Source organism: Cucurbita pepo, chromosome 20, assembly GCF_057944985.1.
Source record: "Cucurbita pepo subsp. pepo isolate OVF chromosome 20, ASM5794498v1, whole genome shotgun sequence".
NCBI lineage: Eukaryota > Viridiplantae > Streptophyta > Magnoliopsida > Cucurbitales > Cucurbitaceae > Cucurbita > Cucurbita pepo.
Window position 1 is genome coordinate 3,212,518 of NC_141817.1, and position 15,496 is coordinate 3,228,013.

Sequence of the window (15,496 nt, forward strand, 5' to 3'; positions counted from 1 at the left end):
GGGTAATAAATACGACTCCTAATAAATAAATAAAATAGGCCCTAAAAGATTTATTAAAATATTTATAATTCAAATATTTAAAATTGATGCGGTGAAATATCAATAGATTTATTAAAATGTTTTACATTTTTCTAATAAAAATTATATTAAAAAAAATTATCTCGTTTCACATAAATGAGTAATGAAATAAGATGTTAACTCGTCTCTATCATGCTCAGTAGACATCTTTTGATATGATAAGGAATCAATACAAGGAGAATAAGATTCGGATTACCTTGTTGATAGAATATCTCAATGCAAGAACATTGTTTGAGATTCGAATCACTCCAAAAGCAAGATCGATCATGTCTAGCTCGAATGATTCTCGTTGATCAAATATCTCAAAGCAAGAACACTGGTTTGAGATTCGAATCACTCCACAAGCAAGATTGATTATGTCGAGCTTGAATGATTCTACATGCAACGTAAACTACATATAATTACAAAGAAACTTAGTCATTTGCTAAAGAAAGCACAAATGCTCATTTTACTATATTTTTCAAGTCTCCTTACAAATACAACACACATGGCTTTATATAGCATCAAAATGAAACTATCGAAGACATTATAAAGTTGTAACATTTATACTTAATAATCATAATTAACTATGATTGTAATCTAAAGTAAATAAAAAGTCTTAAAATACATCAATGAAATATAATTACTCTAAATTCTAATCTACCCAAAATTTTCTTCACGTCTTCATTGAAATATATTGTATGATTGATGTCTTTTGGTTCATATCATCTCTAATTATAAATAAGCTATTATTTATATATACAATGGCACGTGACTCCAGGAAGGGATGGGTAAAGTTTAGCACGTGCTGGGGAGTTGTATCCGTTAGAGGAGCCGTGAGTGGTTTTTAGGAGTAGATGACGTAATCAAATCGGCACGTGCAAGGAGGTAGTTTCTGCTGTTGTCACGTGGCATACGTTGCTTCATATTATTTTCTTTCTCAATTTATTAATAATAATAATAATAAATAAATAAATAAACATTATTAAAGCGCGTGCAGTCTCGAGGCGCGTGAATAACCGTGTTTAAGCTTTACCAGTGAAAGAATTTGGCAGTTCTTTTCTCCCCGTTGGTTACTGGGTCAACCCTTTGCCGTCCTGCAAGCTGCAACCTTTTTAAATATTTATTTTTTTAAAAAAATCCATTATAAAATTAGTTTTTTTTCCCTTTTCTTTTTACTTACCATTTATCTCTTTAATAAATAAATAAATATATATATATAATATTAGAAAATAAGATTGAAAATATATTTTGTCCGGATGGTCGAGCTATTAATATTAATAATTAAAATTTCATAAAATTTAAATATCAAATATTCACAAGTAACAATGCATCGCTAACTTTAGTTACCGACGCTAGATATTCTTGAGGTTAACAATAATTTTAAGTTCAATTGGTCTATAATTATATTTTCAAGTTGGTCGAGTTGAGTTGAGTTGACTCGATAAAAAATGTAACTTTTGAACATATCTAAATTTTCGGGTTTTAGAAAATTTAATCCAATTTAAATTGGAAAATAAAAAAAATCTAATTCAACCCAACTTTCGTGAGTTAGATAGGATAGTCGGGATTATTTAGGTTCTTGGGTTATATAAAGAATCGGGTGGTTTGAATTTTTCGGTGTTTTTAATAATTAAAAATAATTATTAAAAGAAAAAACAAGAAATTAAAATAAGGTAGGGGCAGAAGAAACATGTGGAATTAATAATATTGGATCTCAAACCCTAATTAAGCTTCAACCTTCGTGGAAGTTAAGCCGACCGTTTGGAAACAGAGTTAACTGTATCCCAACTAAGTAACATGGACGAATGGTGGCAGGGCCAAGTGTTTTTTTTTTTTTTTTTTTTTTTTTTTTTTCTTTCTTTCTTTTTCCTCATACAATGGAACCTAATCTTAATCAAATTATTTTTTTAACATAAATATTATATATTTTGGCCCGTTACGTATCGCTGTCGGAAGATGTTTTCACACCCTAATAAATAATGTTTCATTTCTCTCTCCAAACGATATAGGATCTCATATTTCTCAGCTCAATTAGAGTGTTGGGTTCTGAGTCATATTAATACCTCAAATTTTTTATTAAAATTAGGTTTAATCTTAATGCCAAAATTTTAATTTCGTCTATACCCGTAACATATATGAAAACGTAGATGGAATTCAATATTTTTTAAAGTGATAAAATTGAAGTAGTTTAATTTAACGACGTCGGTTGTTTAGTCATTTTTAGACTATAACTCATTTGATCATATAATTTAATACGACTGATGGATTTGATAGGGTCGGTTGTTTCAGTTTTTTTAATAAATTTATGTTCGTTATCCATGCTTGTTTCTATCAAATTTAAGTTCATCCAACTCTATTATTAATAGAAAGAAATCTATTAAAGATTTCTGTATATTATAAAAAGAAAAATGTATATTTCAAATTATTAAAATTAGATTTAAGAAATGATTATTGGATGAATAGTGTTCAAATAAATTATAAATACCTAATAATGAGACATCATCCCTACATGAATTATTTCCAATATCTATTATATATATATATATATATGGGAATCTTTTATGGAACTATACATACATTCAGTTCAATAAAATGTTTAAATAAATTAAAATCTATTTCATTAAACGAAAATTTAATAGAGCGGAAGAGGTTCGACATTCTCCAGCATCCTATGTAACATGACAACGTTATCTACTTGTCTTGAAATGCTTTTACGAGTCAAAACTATCTCTATTCTCTACATATCAACACGAGTCTTTTGCGTTGTTTTGTCAACATTAACGTGCTTATACAAAGATTTTTAAAACATCACCCAACATTAGTGTAATACTCGAGTAAGAATATATAAATAAATCAAAACCATATCTGAACGAGAGCAATCATGAGGATTAGATGAATAAGAAAAGGTTATTATCTATACTAATAAAGTGCACCTTCCTTTCCAGTAGCTCGCATGTTTCTTACGAGAATTTCCCTAACAAACATGTGAGTAAGGAAAAGACACGCTGAAAGTACTCATGTTGGGTCGTGTGGATTGCCGAGGCCATTAGGTATCGAATTCGAATTTTGAATCTTGGGTACAGATCGTTACACTAAGATTACACTTGTTGATATACGTAACAGTAACTATCAATTCTTATAAGTGTTTCTTATCGATTATATCGGGAGGACGAAATATTATTTTTATATTTAAAAAAAGAAAAAAGTAATATATGAAAGAAACATAAGAGGTAGTGAGGAGACAGATTGGACAGATAATAGATACCCACATGGCCAAAGACAACAGTACGTACATGACATGTCATCAATTTTGCAAGCAATTGGATGAGGTGGACACTTCATTTGGGGTCTGAATGGACTTTGATTTGAAAACTGGGTCCAATTTTTTATTTTATTTTATTTATTTTTAGGGTCCCATGATATTTGCACATGAAATTGGTTGTTTTTCAAAAGCCCAACAAAAAGTGCACCAAAAGAATTGGTATTTGTATTTCTACCCCCAAAAGAAACCCTTCCTTCCATTGTGTTTGTCAACTCTCATTACAAAGCCAAACTTTCACTATTTGCACACATGGGCTTCTCCCACTTTCATCTAACAATAACTTTTCTTATGGGTCCTTCAATTCTCGATGAATTTACTTTGTAGTCCTCTCTAATTCTAGCTTCAACTGCAAGATTCGAACAAAGATCGTCCATGACGTGTCGAGAGACGATAAAAAGCCATAGCCTCGTACTTAGTTTCTGACTAGGAGGATTAGACGTCTCCTAAACCTAATAATACAGTATTATAAGTTAGAGAGTTTGAAGTTCTAGACTAGCTCGAGCCTTTTTCTTGGACCACATTGTTGATTAAGGGTTTCTTTTAAGTATTGTCGAGTAGTGTGTGTGGTCAAATCAAGTCTTTACCGAATTGGGAATGATGAAAGTTACATGGCATTGTACGTGTTGTCATGTCTATTCGAAGTTTGCTTAGGTTGGTTGAGTACTAGCATAAGTACATCGCACTTGTCAAAGAACTGTGTTATGATGATTGATAATATTCGTAAGGACGGTGTCGAGAGGAGTTCAAAAAATCTAATCAGTTCAATTGCACTGGTTCTTTCAATCATGTAATGAAATTCTCGTTTAACTCACCAAACCCGAAAATTAATCTGGGTTAAATATTTAGATTTCGATTAAAAAAAAGGCAATATCTCAATTCTCTTGATAGTGTTTCGATTCTATTTGACGAAGAGGTTAGAGGTTCGAATCTCAATTTGTTATTGAACTAGAAAAACTCGAGATTTTGATTCTCTCAGTGAGATTGTTTCTTAGATCTTACTACAAGTCATAATTGATAGCTTTAATTTCAAAAACTAGAAAGCAACAAAAACTTTATGAACCCTAAAACTTTGGTGATTCAAGAAATTTTTGTTACCATTATGTAATAGTTCAAGTCCATTGACAGTAGATATTTCTTCTTTAAGTTTCTCCTTATAAGGTTTTAAAATGCATCCGTTAGGGAAAGGTTCCCACGCCCTTATAAGGGTTGCTTCGTTCTCCTCTCCAACTAATGTGGGATCTCACAATCCAACCCCCTTGGAGGTCCAGCGTCTTCATTGGCACACCGCCCGGTGTTGGCTTTGATACCGTTTGTAACAGTTCAAGCCACCGCTAGTAGTGATTGTCTTTTTTGGGCTTTCCCTTCCAGGCTTCCCCTCAAGGTTCTAATACGTGTTTGTTAGGGAGAGGTTTCCACACCCTTATAAGAAATGTTTCGTTCTTCTCTCTAACTTATGTAGGATATCATAGTTATTTCTGCTTGAAATTGGTTGCTTAAAAAATACCTTTGCTGATACATACGCGTGACAATCACAAAATCAGTAAATCGAGCATATTAGGGTTTTTTTCGAAAGTAGTGTCCCTCCTTCTTTAGTAGCTAGTGTAGTTTCACTTTCATTTCAGTAGCAGAGCACGACATTAACACTTACACCATCCACGTTGTTGTGTCTTTTTTCCCCTTTCTAGACAGTTCATGTTAGTTTTAATTTGGTTTGCTAACGACCATAGTAATTTTGAAGTAAAATTCACCGTTCAAAGACACTTTTAAAAAATAATTTAGGAAAAATAAATATTGACAAAATTGTGTTATAAAGAATAGACAAATAAAAGAGAAAAAAAAAAAAGATATGTATTAAAACAAATCCCTAATAATATTCGATTTGTCTTTTAAATTTTGAACACATATTGTAAAAATCTCATAAATAAATAAAATAAATAAATAAATTTTGGAATTGGAATGGTTTCTTTTTCTAACTTTAATTTCAATTATCATAAATTAATTATATCTTAAAAGTATTAAGATTCAACGTGAATGCATTATCATTAAATTACTTAAAAATGAAAAAGGAAAAAAGAAAAAAAGAAAAAAAGAAAACCAAACAACTCATTCCACCCATAAATTATTTTAAAAATCAAAATTCCATAATATATATCCTAATAATTTTTTTTTTATATATACTTTTACGTATTTAAAATTTGGATTTATTCATATTTAACTCTTAGAAAAATATTTAGAATTTTTTGTTAAATTTATTAATTTATTTTTAATTTTAAGTTTGTTTAAGAATCCAATATTCTACATTTTTTGTGGTTAAGCGTGTGATCTCTTGAAAATTGTCTTAGGAGGACAAAATATGTTGGAATGACTAATGTTGGTACGTACGAACAGTTTAAATTGAGGAGTAGGTAACATGACCATGAGTAATTACAAGAGACTTGTACTTACATGTCTTAATCAGCTAAACTATGCTCAAATTGATTTTTTTTCTCTCTATTAAATTTATAATAAATCTAATTAACTTAAAAATAATAAGAATAATAAAGAAATAAAAGAAAAAGTTGCCAAGATCTGAAGATAACTCACGATTCTTTTTAGAAAGCTTGCCAAAAAGAGGTTTAAAGAAAAAAAAAATCAATATTAAAATTTTAATTAATTAAATAAATAAATTTATATCCTCATCCTATTATTATTATTATTATTATTATTATTATTAATATTATAAAAGAGGAAGACATGTATTATTATTATTATTATTTTTTTGTAATAAATACCCTAAAAATGGCTTCTTCTAGAAGCCTAGGGAATGGCAATGTCAATATACTATAAAATCAAAGGAACAAAATAATTAATTATTGATTAGTGTTAATTAATTAATTAATTAAAAAAAAGAAAAAGAAAAAGAAAACAGAGAGCCAATATTCCCGGTGTTTTGATAGGCAAACACCTAGGCATAATTTGTCACATTTACACATTCAAAACCTTATATTATATTTAATACTATATAGTTTTGTAGTTCAAAATCATGACATCAACTTTTAATATTAAACCTACCCCAAACTTACCTTATTTAATAATATAATATATATTTTCGTTTTTTTAATTTTTTTTACATTTATTTTTAATTAGTGATTAATTATATTTAAGATTATCAAATAAATTTTATTAAATATTTATTTATTTATTTGAAGAAAAGGAATCTGAGATATTTTTCTTGGTAGTATGAAAAAATATAGCATATGCCTTATGTCCCCAAAGCTGTTCACATTGCTTGTCTTTGTGTCTACTTCAACTATAATTTAAATACCTTTTATTAAATTATTATTATTTCATTATATGATATATTTCGTGAATGATATGCTTATGTTGTTATATGAACACGATTAAGGGTTTGCAAACTAACCCATAATCGTAATCTAGGTCGATTCCCGATGGTTTGTATGACATTTTTAGAACTGGTTATGTTGGCTTGGGGACTATTAGGAGTTTAGTGGTTAATTCTTAATAGTGAACCGGGGTTCACAGTTAATTCCTTATGATTATGAATTGTGAAGATGCATGAACCTTCTGTGAGAGTCTTGTGAGTGCGATTTGCGGGTATCTAACCACTCTCTAGTTGTGATATTGTTTGAAGGAGAGCAAGAAACCACGTAGGTAAACAACCGTTGGCAAGCATGAGAGTCATCTTCTTACATTAAAAAGCCTACAATGTTCATAACAGTATGATGAGAAGATTAATAATAACTAATCAAAATTTTGTTCGAATTTGTACGATAATGAATGCACGTTTTAAACGGTTTAAATCATCATGTCTTTTCAAACTTCTGAGTCAGCTATAGCTCGAGTCTCTTAAAAAGCGAGTAATTACAACTTTTACTATCGTACTAACGTAGCCGTTACGTGTTTATAAGTTCTTATCGTTCTTATTTAGTATAATTAATTTGGAGTTGACTAATTTAGATAAACAACCACATGGATTAAGTTTCAATAATTCATTGGAACTTGAGCAATAAAGAAAACCCATCAAAGACTTATTATGATTTTGTTTGATTCATATCTATTTTTGTTGTTTTGGAATATTATATAGTTTATAAGCAATTGGATTTGGTCATTTCAAAGCTTACTTTTAATGGTAAAGCTTTTACTTGGAGATCTTGAGATCCCCATCTCATGGAATCTATTCACAATTTGATTAAAAAAATAACCCAAAAAAAAAAAAAAAATTGAATAGTGAGCTTATTAGACTCGAAAAAGAGTAAAAAGCTAATCAACCACGACATTGTTTGTAACAGTTCAAGCTCATCACTAGCAAATATTGTCTTTTTTAGACTTTTCCTTTCGGATTTCCCCTCAAAGTTCTTAAAACGCGTCTACTAGGGAGAAGTTTCCACACCCTTGTACTTCTTCCCCTTCCCAATCGATGTGGGATCTCACAAGTCACCCCCCTTGTAGGGCAGCGTCTTTGCTCGCACACCACCTGGTGTTTGACTCTAATACCATTGGAAACCGCCCAAACTCACTACCCGCCGATATTATCTTACTTAGGTTTTCCCTTAAGGTTTTTAAAACGCGTCTACTAGTGAGAGGTTTCCACACTCTTACGCTTCGTTTCCCTTTCCAATCCATGTGGGATCTCACATTGTTAAAACATCATTTTAACTCATATAGTTTGTGACTTGATTTCTATTCCCGTGTGCCATGAGTGAGCTATGAACATATGGGTTTGTTTGAAATGAATATACTCAATGAGCTACTTACTAAGTATTTATATATTCATGTCGGAGGTACATAGGCGTGTGATCGTAGACTGAGTTTTCTTCTAAAATTAAAGTTGTTTTCCAATATAATAATTTGATTAGCGTTGAAAATTCGGATCATTACAAAATTTTTAAATATATGAAAGTAGAAGGACTAAAATAGAATAAATCTCGAACTACACCGAACCAAAATTATATTTTAACGAAATTAAAATAAATGAGAAATCAAAGATGATTTTGATAACTAATTTGATAATAATTGAAAAAAAAAATGTTAGAACACAAGTTGAATTTGGATACAAAATTGAAACCTTAAATAATTAAAAATGAATAATTTAAGAAAAAAAAAGAATTTGGTGAGAGACAAGGATGGTAGCAATTATTTGGTTTCATTTAATTTTTAAATATCCGAAAATATAATTATATTTTTGTGATAATTAAAGCATAATCCAAAATAAAAATCCTCTTGTCTTTACTTCTCATTCAACCTATTTTCATAATCATGACAAACAAAAATGGTAATGTTTTATTGTGTTCGGGATGTTCATGACATCAATTATTTGGATTTTATTTTATTTTAGTCTTTAAATGACGATGATTGACATTGTAATGTCCAGGTGTAGAATGAATGCATGAATTAACCGATATCATATCAGTTTAAAAGAATTGATAGTTACTATATATATATCAACAAGTTGCATCTTTTCCCCGAAGGTTTAAGCACATGACCTCTAAAGTTAAGCGTGTTTAGTTTTGTTTGTCTTTGTTTTTTTTTTAAACCCGCACTCTGTTCTTTTAACTACTCAGATGTTTCAGTTCGTTAAGTTTAAAAAGTTCAAAGAGCGTAGAATAGCCACGAAGGTTGGATACGGTTTCCCAATCGGATATCCATGAATCACGGACGATATCTCCCCATGGCCTTTTGCCTCTAAAAGTTGTTGCCTTGTGGCCAACTCTTAGGGGTTGAAGTTCGATTCAGAATTTCTAGTAAAGTTAAGATATCGTATTGGGTTTTGATGGTCTAAGATTGCTTTGTCAAACGGGCCGGTGACAAAAAAAAAAAAAAAAACATGTTGAAAGGACTTGTGTTGGTCTGTGGTGACACTTCACTCTCCAAAGCTCTTTATGGGCCTGAATATGAAGGCCCAACATCTCAAAGTTAGGCCCAAAGCCCAATCCATTAAAATTGAACATTTTTGGTGGGCTATGTTCAACAATTAACGGTGAAAATGATAAATTATTGTTAAATAACACAATAATTTCATAAAATTAAAATTAGATATAGAGATAATTATCACAACTACTAAATTAAAGTATAAAACCATATTCGAGTAAAGTACGAGATGCAAGGTCGACCCTCACTTTTTCATGGCCAACCTACTCGAAATCATCCCAAACGGGTCTAGTTTCGTTCCTTTTGAAACTAAGTTCATTCTCCACTCTAAAACTAAATCTTATTTCATGTATTCACTTTACGACTTAAGCATCGAAAAGAAAACTTAAGGATACTCTAAGAAGAGAACGCTGCTCAATAAAGCTCAATCTTTTCTTTTTCAAAGAGAATTGAGTTGTTTACAACCCTAAAACTTTCGACTCGATAAGGCCAGCGGAGAGCTTTCGCTCCATGCTGCTCTAGAATTCATCATCTTACCACTTTCCATGAAAATCATTGATAACATACCGCATATAGCTAACTCGACGAAGAAGCCCTTCTCCTTGCACCTAACTTATCCTGTCGAGGTACCTATGGCAGTAATTCTTTTAAAATTATTTTTAAGAATACCCATGTTTTCCAAGTGAATTAAATAGGTTCTGAAGACGCCTGAATGCCGAGTTTTCGGTACTCTTGCCCTCCTCTTTTTCGTGGTCGTATGTTCAAATGTATGAGGATAATTAAATTTTATTTGGACTAAATAACCTTTAAACCATGAGTTATCATTGTCCCATATCGAACATTTGTACGATGGAGAGACGTCTAAGACATATTTGAAAGTTATTATGGGCAAATTTCTCTGACATTTCAAAAAACACCATAATTGTGAATGACATTTTTGGAAGATATATCTTCCCTTCACTTAATCTATCATAGATGTAGAAATTTCGAAATGTCGTTCATCATTTTATTTTATGTTGAGCGACATTCACTAATCATGAATAAGCTTCTGAATAAGCTTCAGAATAGTAACTTTTTTAGCATTTGTAGTTTCCTTCCACAAATCACAAACCAAACAAAGTAAAGAAGAAATTAAATATTTGAGCATTGACACATTTAAACAAACATTATCTATGAACTTCATATCAAAACATAAAAACTAAATTTTTATTGTGATGCATAAATAAATAAATGAACGAAGATTATTTGACAGTGGTCGTGAAGATAGATTGATTAAGAAAAACTTAAAAAGAATTGAACTACCTATACCAACAATGTGCATATTTCTTTTCGGTGACTCAATCATAAGAACTTCATGGTTCAAGGCTATTATATGTTGGGTGATCTCTTACGAATTTTCCTAATATATATGTGAGTGAAAACAAAACATGTTAAAATAACTCGGGTAGGTCGTAGCAGTTTTTTAAACAAAAACCAGCTTGTGAAAAAAGCTTGGATGAAAGGCTGATGGAAATCCACTGCTCTGTAGTTCTGTCCAAAAAAGTAGCTGCTTAGCTTCTCCATAAATGTTAAAATCTCATCTCCATTATTTAAAAGAAAAAACAAAAATTCCAAAATTAAAAGAGAGAAAAAGAAGATAACTTCACTCGAAGAAACCAATGATTCTTCACCCAAAAAAAAAAAAAAAAAAAAAAAACTTGCATTTAAAACTTGCACCCCCTTCAGCTTGCTTCAAACCCATAAACAAAAAAATAGGAAGAAAAAATGAGAACAAAAATCTGGGTTTTGGAGATCCTCCTTCTACTCCAACATTTCTTTCTGGGTATGTTTTTTTTCTAATCAAAATCGTATCTTTATCTGAAACAGAGCATGGGTCTTGTAAAGGCCTCTGTTTTTGCAGCCGAATATTGACTCTCAAGTGTTGTGGGTTTTGTTAGGGGAGGTGACAGCGGCGGCGGCGGGTGTGCCAGTGACGAGGACGTGGACGCCGTCGGAAGGGAACGCGACGGGTGCAGAGGGGGGTTCGTGGTGCGTGGCGAAGCCTGGAGTTTCGCAGATCGATCTGCAGAATGCGCTGGACTGGGCGTGTGGATTGGGGAAAGCGGATTGCCGAGCCATTCAAAAGGGGGGCCCTTGCTATCAACCCGACACGCTCTTGTCTCATGCTTCTTATGCATTCAATCGCTTCTATAAACAGAATGCCAACTCCGATATGGCTTGCAATTTCGGTGGCTCTGCCACTTTGACCAATAAAGATCCAAGTAATATCTCTCTCTCTTTATGTTTAACATTGGCTTTGCTTCCTTATACACGTTTGTTACGAAGAAGTTTTCACACCATTATAAATAAATGTTTCATTCCCTCTCTAGCCCACGTTGAATCTCATAATCCATCCCTTTAGGGGTCAGCATCCTCGCTGGCACACTACCTCGTGTCTAGCTCTACTGATGTGGAATCTCATAATCCACCTGTTTAGGAGCCTAGTGTTCTCATTAGCACACCACCCTGTCTGGATAGCATTTGTAACAGTCCGAAGACCGGTTACTTATTGTCAACCTTACCATTTTTTCACCCTTATAAAAAATGAATTTTTTGTTTTTGGTTTTGGTTGTACAGGTTATGGAAAATGTGACTATTCAGCATCGAGGTAATAATAATGATAATTAATTAATTATTATTTTAAAATGAAGTGTAAAATAATAACGAGGGTTTGTTTATAATTATTTGAGTTGAAGCAGCTCAGCATCTGGAGAAGGGAAGAAGAAGAGTGGAAGGCGTCTAGACAAGATTTGTGGGATTTTGGTGGTTATTCTTAATTTGTATTTAGGGAGCTAATAATAAAGGTACTTAGGGGTTAAGTATGATTAATTAAGTTAATTAAGGGAGGACAGGTGGTGAAAGCAGACAACATTAGTTAATTGTAAATTTTCTTTTTATTTTTATTCTTCTCTTTGTCTATGGTTTAGGAATCCTCTCTCTCTCTCTCTCTCTCTACCATTTTCAACATTATTCTCATTTTTTTCTTTTTTTTCTTTTTCTTTCTTTTATATATAGAATATATATATAATTTAGAGTGTTTTTTTTAGCCCATTAAATTATTTTTTTAATTTTCTTGGCTGAATATTTAAGAGTGGCTTTGAATATACTAGAAAAGCTTTTTTTTTTTTTTTTTTTTTTTTTTTTTAAGATGCAATTTTTCTAAAATTTCGATAATATCTCTAAATTTTTAAAACAAAATAGTCTTCCCGTTAGTTTGAATAAAAATTATTAATATTCGTTTAAAATATATTCTTGAATTTTTTTACAAGTGTTTTAAAAATACTCTTTTAATTTTTAAAATATTTAAAAAAAAAAACTCTTTTAACTTTGGAGATTATTCTTTTAAACTTTTTAAAAAATTAAAAAATATCATTGCTATTAGTATCATGTTTCAAAAATAGAATGAGCTTTCAAAATAATATTAAAAAGTTTGGAAATAATCTATAAGAAGCCCATTGTTCATATATTAACGATAAAAAAAATTTAAAATGTTTTTTTTCAAATTATTTTATGTTGTTTTTTAAAATTAATGAATATTTTTTAAATATAGCACAAAGACTAAGGTAATGTTGTTATTTTAAAAATTTTAAAAATAAGTTCAACGTGTTTTTTGCAATTTTTTTAAAAAAAAATTAAGAATTTAATGAAACTTGGGGTAATTTTTAAAAAACTTTTAAATCTTTAAAAAAATTTAAAATATTTTTTAAACACAGTATTAATAATTCCCATCCAAAACTATTTGATTTTATAGAAGAATATATTAATTTTTATTTGAAGTTTAATGTATATTTTTAATCTTTGATTAATTTCATACGGTTTAAATTGGATTTTGTTAATCGAAATTATTTATAAAAAAAAAAATTAAAATTAGAAGGAAAATTTTGAGATTTGAGGTGGAAAAAGTAGGTAAAAAGTAGGAGCTGCAATTTTAGGATGAAATGGATAAACATTAAAAATAAAAAATAAAAAATAAAAAAATAAAAAAATAAAAAAAAAAACATCTGTCAAAGGTCAATCCCCTTTCTTCCCCCGTAACCTCCCTCCTCCTTCTCCACCTCAGAGCTTCAGAAAATTTCTCCACAAAACCCTAATCTTCCCTCTGTCATATCCCCTTTCTTCCCCCAAAAACCAGAACCAAACCAAGAAATCAGCCACTCCAAATCCAAATCCAATTCCAATTCCAAATCCAAATCCAAATCCAAGCTTGAATGAATCATTCCCAATCCCTCCTCCATGCAATTGTTCCTCTGTTCCTGTTCTTCTTCCACTTCCAGCCATGTCGTTTAGCCGCTCAATGCGCTCCCAATCCCTCTCTAATCCCCCTCCATTAGCCGAGAAAATCACCGAAGAACCAATCACCACCAAAACCGCTCAGAGCACCGTCACCTGTTTCTACCAGGCCAACATCGCCGGATTCTGGCGCAACGTCACCGTTCTATGGTGCAAGAATCTCATGAACCACACCTTAAACGTCACCATCCATAGTCTCCGAGGCGATTTCCATTGCAATTACAAAATCGACGTTAAGCCTTGGAACTTCTGGAGCAAAAAGGGCTACAAATCCCTAGATTTAGACGGATGTCAAATCGACATTTATTGGGATGTCCGCTCCGCCAAATTCTCCTCCGGACCTGAACCTTACTCCGATTTCTACGTCGCCTTAGTCGCCGAAGAGGAAGTCGTCTTGCTCTTAGGCGATTACAAGAAGAAAGCCTACAAAAGAACTAAATCCAGACCTGCGCTCGTTGAAGCGTTCTTGATTTACAAAAAGGAAAACGTGTTCGCTAAGAAATGCTTTTCCACTAGGGCTAGATTCGACGATCGCCGTAAGGAATGCGATATTGTCGTCGAGATTTCCTCCTCCGGCGCTAAAGATCCCGAGATGTGGATCAGCATCGACGGCATCGTTCTGGTTCAGGTCAAGAATTTGCAGTGGAAATTTCGCGGCAATCAAACGGTTGTCGTCAACCAGCGATCGGTTCAGGTCCTCTGGGACGTCCACGATTGGCTTTTCACCAATCCGGGTACGGGTCACGGATTGTTCATTTTCAAACCCGCCCCACCGGAATCCGAGAGCGACATGGAAGGTAGCGGCGGCGGCGGCGGCGGCGGCGGCGGCGGCTTGGAGCCGAGCGACGACGGCAGTATTTACTACTCGACTCGGAGCATGAATTCGTCTCACCAGTCCGAGTTCTGCCTTTTCCTTTATGCGTGGAAATTGGAATAATTTAAATAATAATTACATTAATTAATTCCAAAACTAGCCTATTAATTAATTAATTAATTAATTAATTAATTGATTCATTCATTCATTTAATTATACCGTGCATGTCACGTGCCTTCTACATAGTACACATGTATGTATGTATTGATTGACCATGCATCATGACAGTTGACAATGTATCTGGAGCGTTTGGTTTCGTGGATTAGATTCATATGTAATCCAATTTATCTTATTTAATGTGTAGAAATTTATTTAAATTATGACGTCATTAATTTCATTAATAATTAAACCTTGTTACACAAAATCAACTTATATTATAATATCCCTAAACTTTAGAATATATATTAATTATGTTTTTAGTCTCTTGATTAGTGGTTTTATTACTCGTGTGTAATGCTTGATTTATCTATATTTGTAAAAGATTACATCCGTTGGTATAAATTTACGAAGGTGTTGTAATTTAGTCCTTCAATATTTTAAAAATACGTGAATTGGTTCTAGGTTTCTTGTCATTGTTTTCTCGGCTCGTGTTAAGTCATCTTTTGGATAACCAATTCATAGCCACCCACGTGCCCAAACGCGTGTCAAAGGTCTAGTGGCTTTCGCAACCTTTGCAAGCTTAGTCGATTGATTACTTTATATTATCACACGTTTTGTTTGTTTGACTCAACCTCCTTGACATTTATCTCACTAGCCTAGGGTTGAGTGGCTTCGTTATAAGGCAATTTGGAGCCCTTGCAGACTTAGTCGATTAATTTAAGGCAGTACGGAGCAATGGTAGAAATAAGAAAGTTTTCAACGGTCGCTCTTTCATTATCGATAATAAAAAATATTTAAGTCGAACAACAAGTGGAATGCTAAGTAAGGCTAGTATGAGGTGCTTGACAGTCTAGGGAAGCGATAGTCCTAATCACAAAGGTTTCCTAAACGATAAGTGTCATTGCCAAGCATGGTCATATTGTACGATCCTTCCTAGGTTGGCC

At 32.1% G+C, this 15,496-nt stretch overlaps 2 protein-coding genes across 2 annotated transcripts; both read left to right on the forward strand.

Moving 5' to 3' along the window:
- The first annotated feature begins 10,915 nt into the window (after nt 1-10,915).
- LOC111783373 (glucan endo-1,3-beta-glucosidase 13) lies at nt 10,916-12,219 on the forward strand. Its single transcript, XM_023664300.2, has 4 exons — nt 10,916-11,072; nt 11,188-11,511; nt 11,867-11,897; nt 11,989-12,219. The coding sequence occupies exons 1-4, from the start codon at nt 11,015-11,017 to the stop codon at nt 12,083-12,085; spliced, it is 510 nt and encodes a 169-aa protein (XP_023520068.2). The 5' UTR covers nt 10,916-11,014; the 3' UTR covers nt 12,086-12,219.
- A 1,012-nt stretch (nt 12,220-13,231) lies between these two features.
- Nucleotides 13,232-14,718, forward strand: LOC111783374 (uncharacterized). The gene has a single exon (XM_023664301.2). The coding sequence runs from the start codon at nt 13,566-13,568 to the stop codon at nt 14,514-14,516; it is 951 nt and encodes a 316-aa protein (XP_023520069.2). The 5' UTR covers nt 13,232-13,565; the 3' UTR covers nt 14,517-14,718.
- The last annotated feature ends 778 nt before the right edge of the window (nt 14,719-15,496 follow it).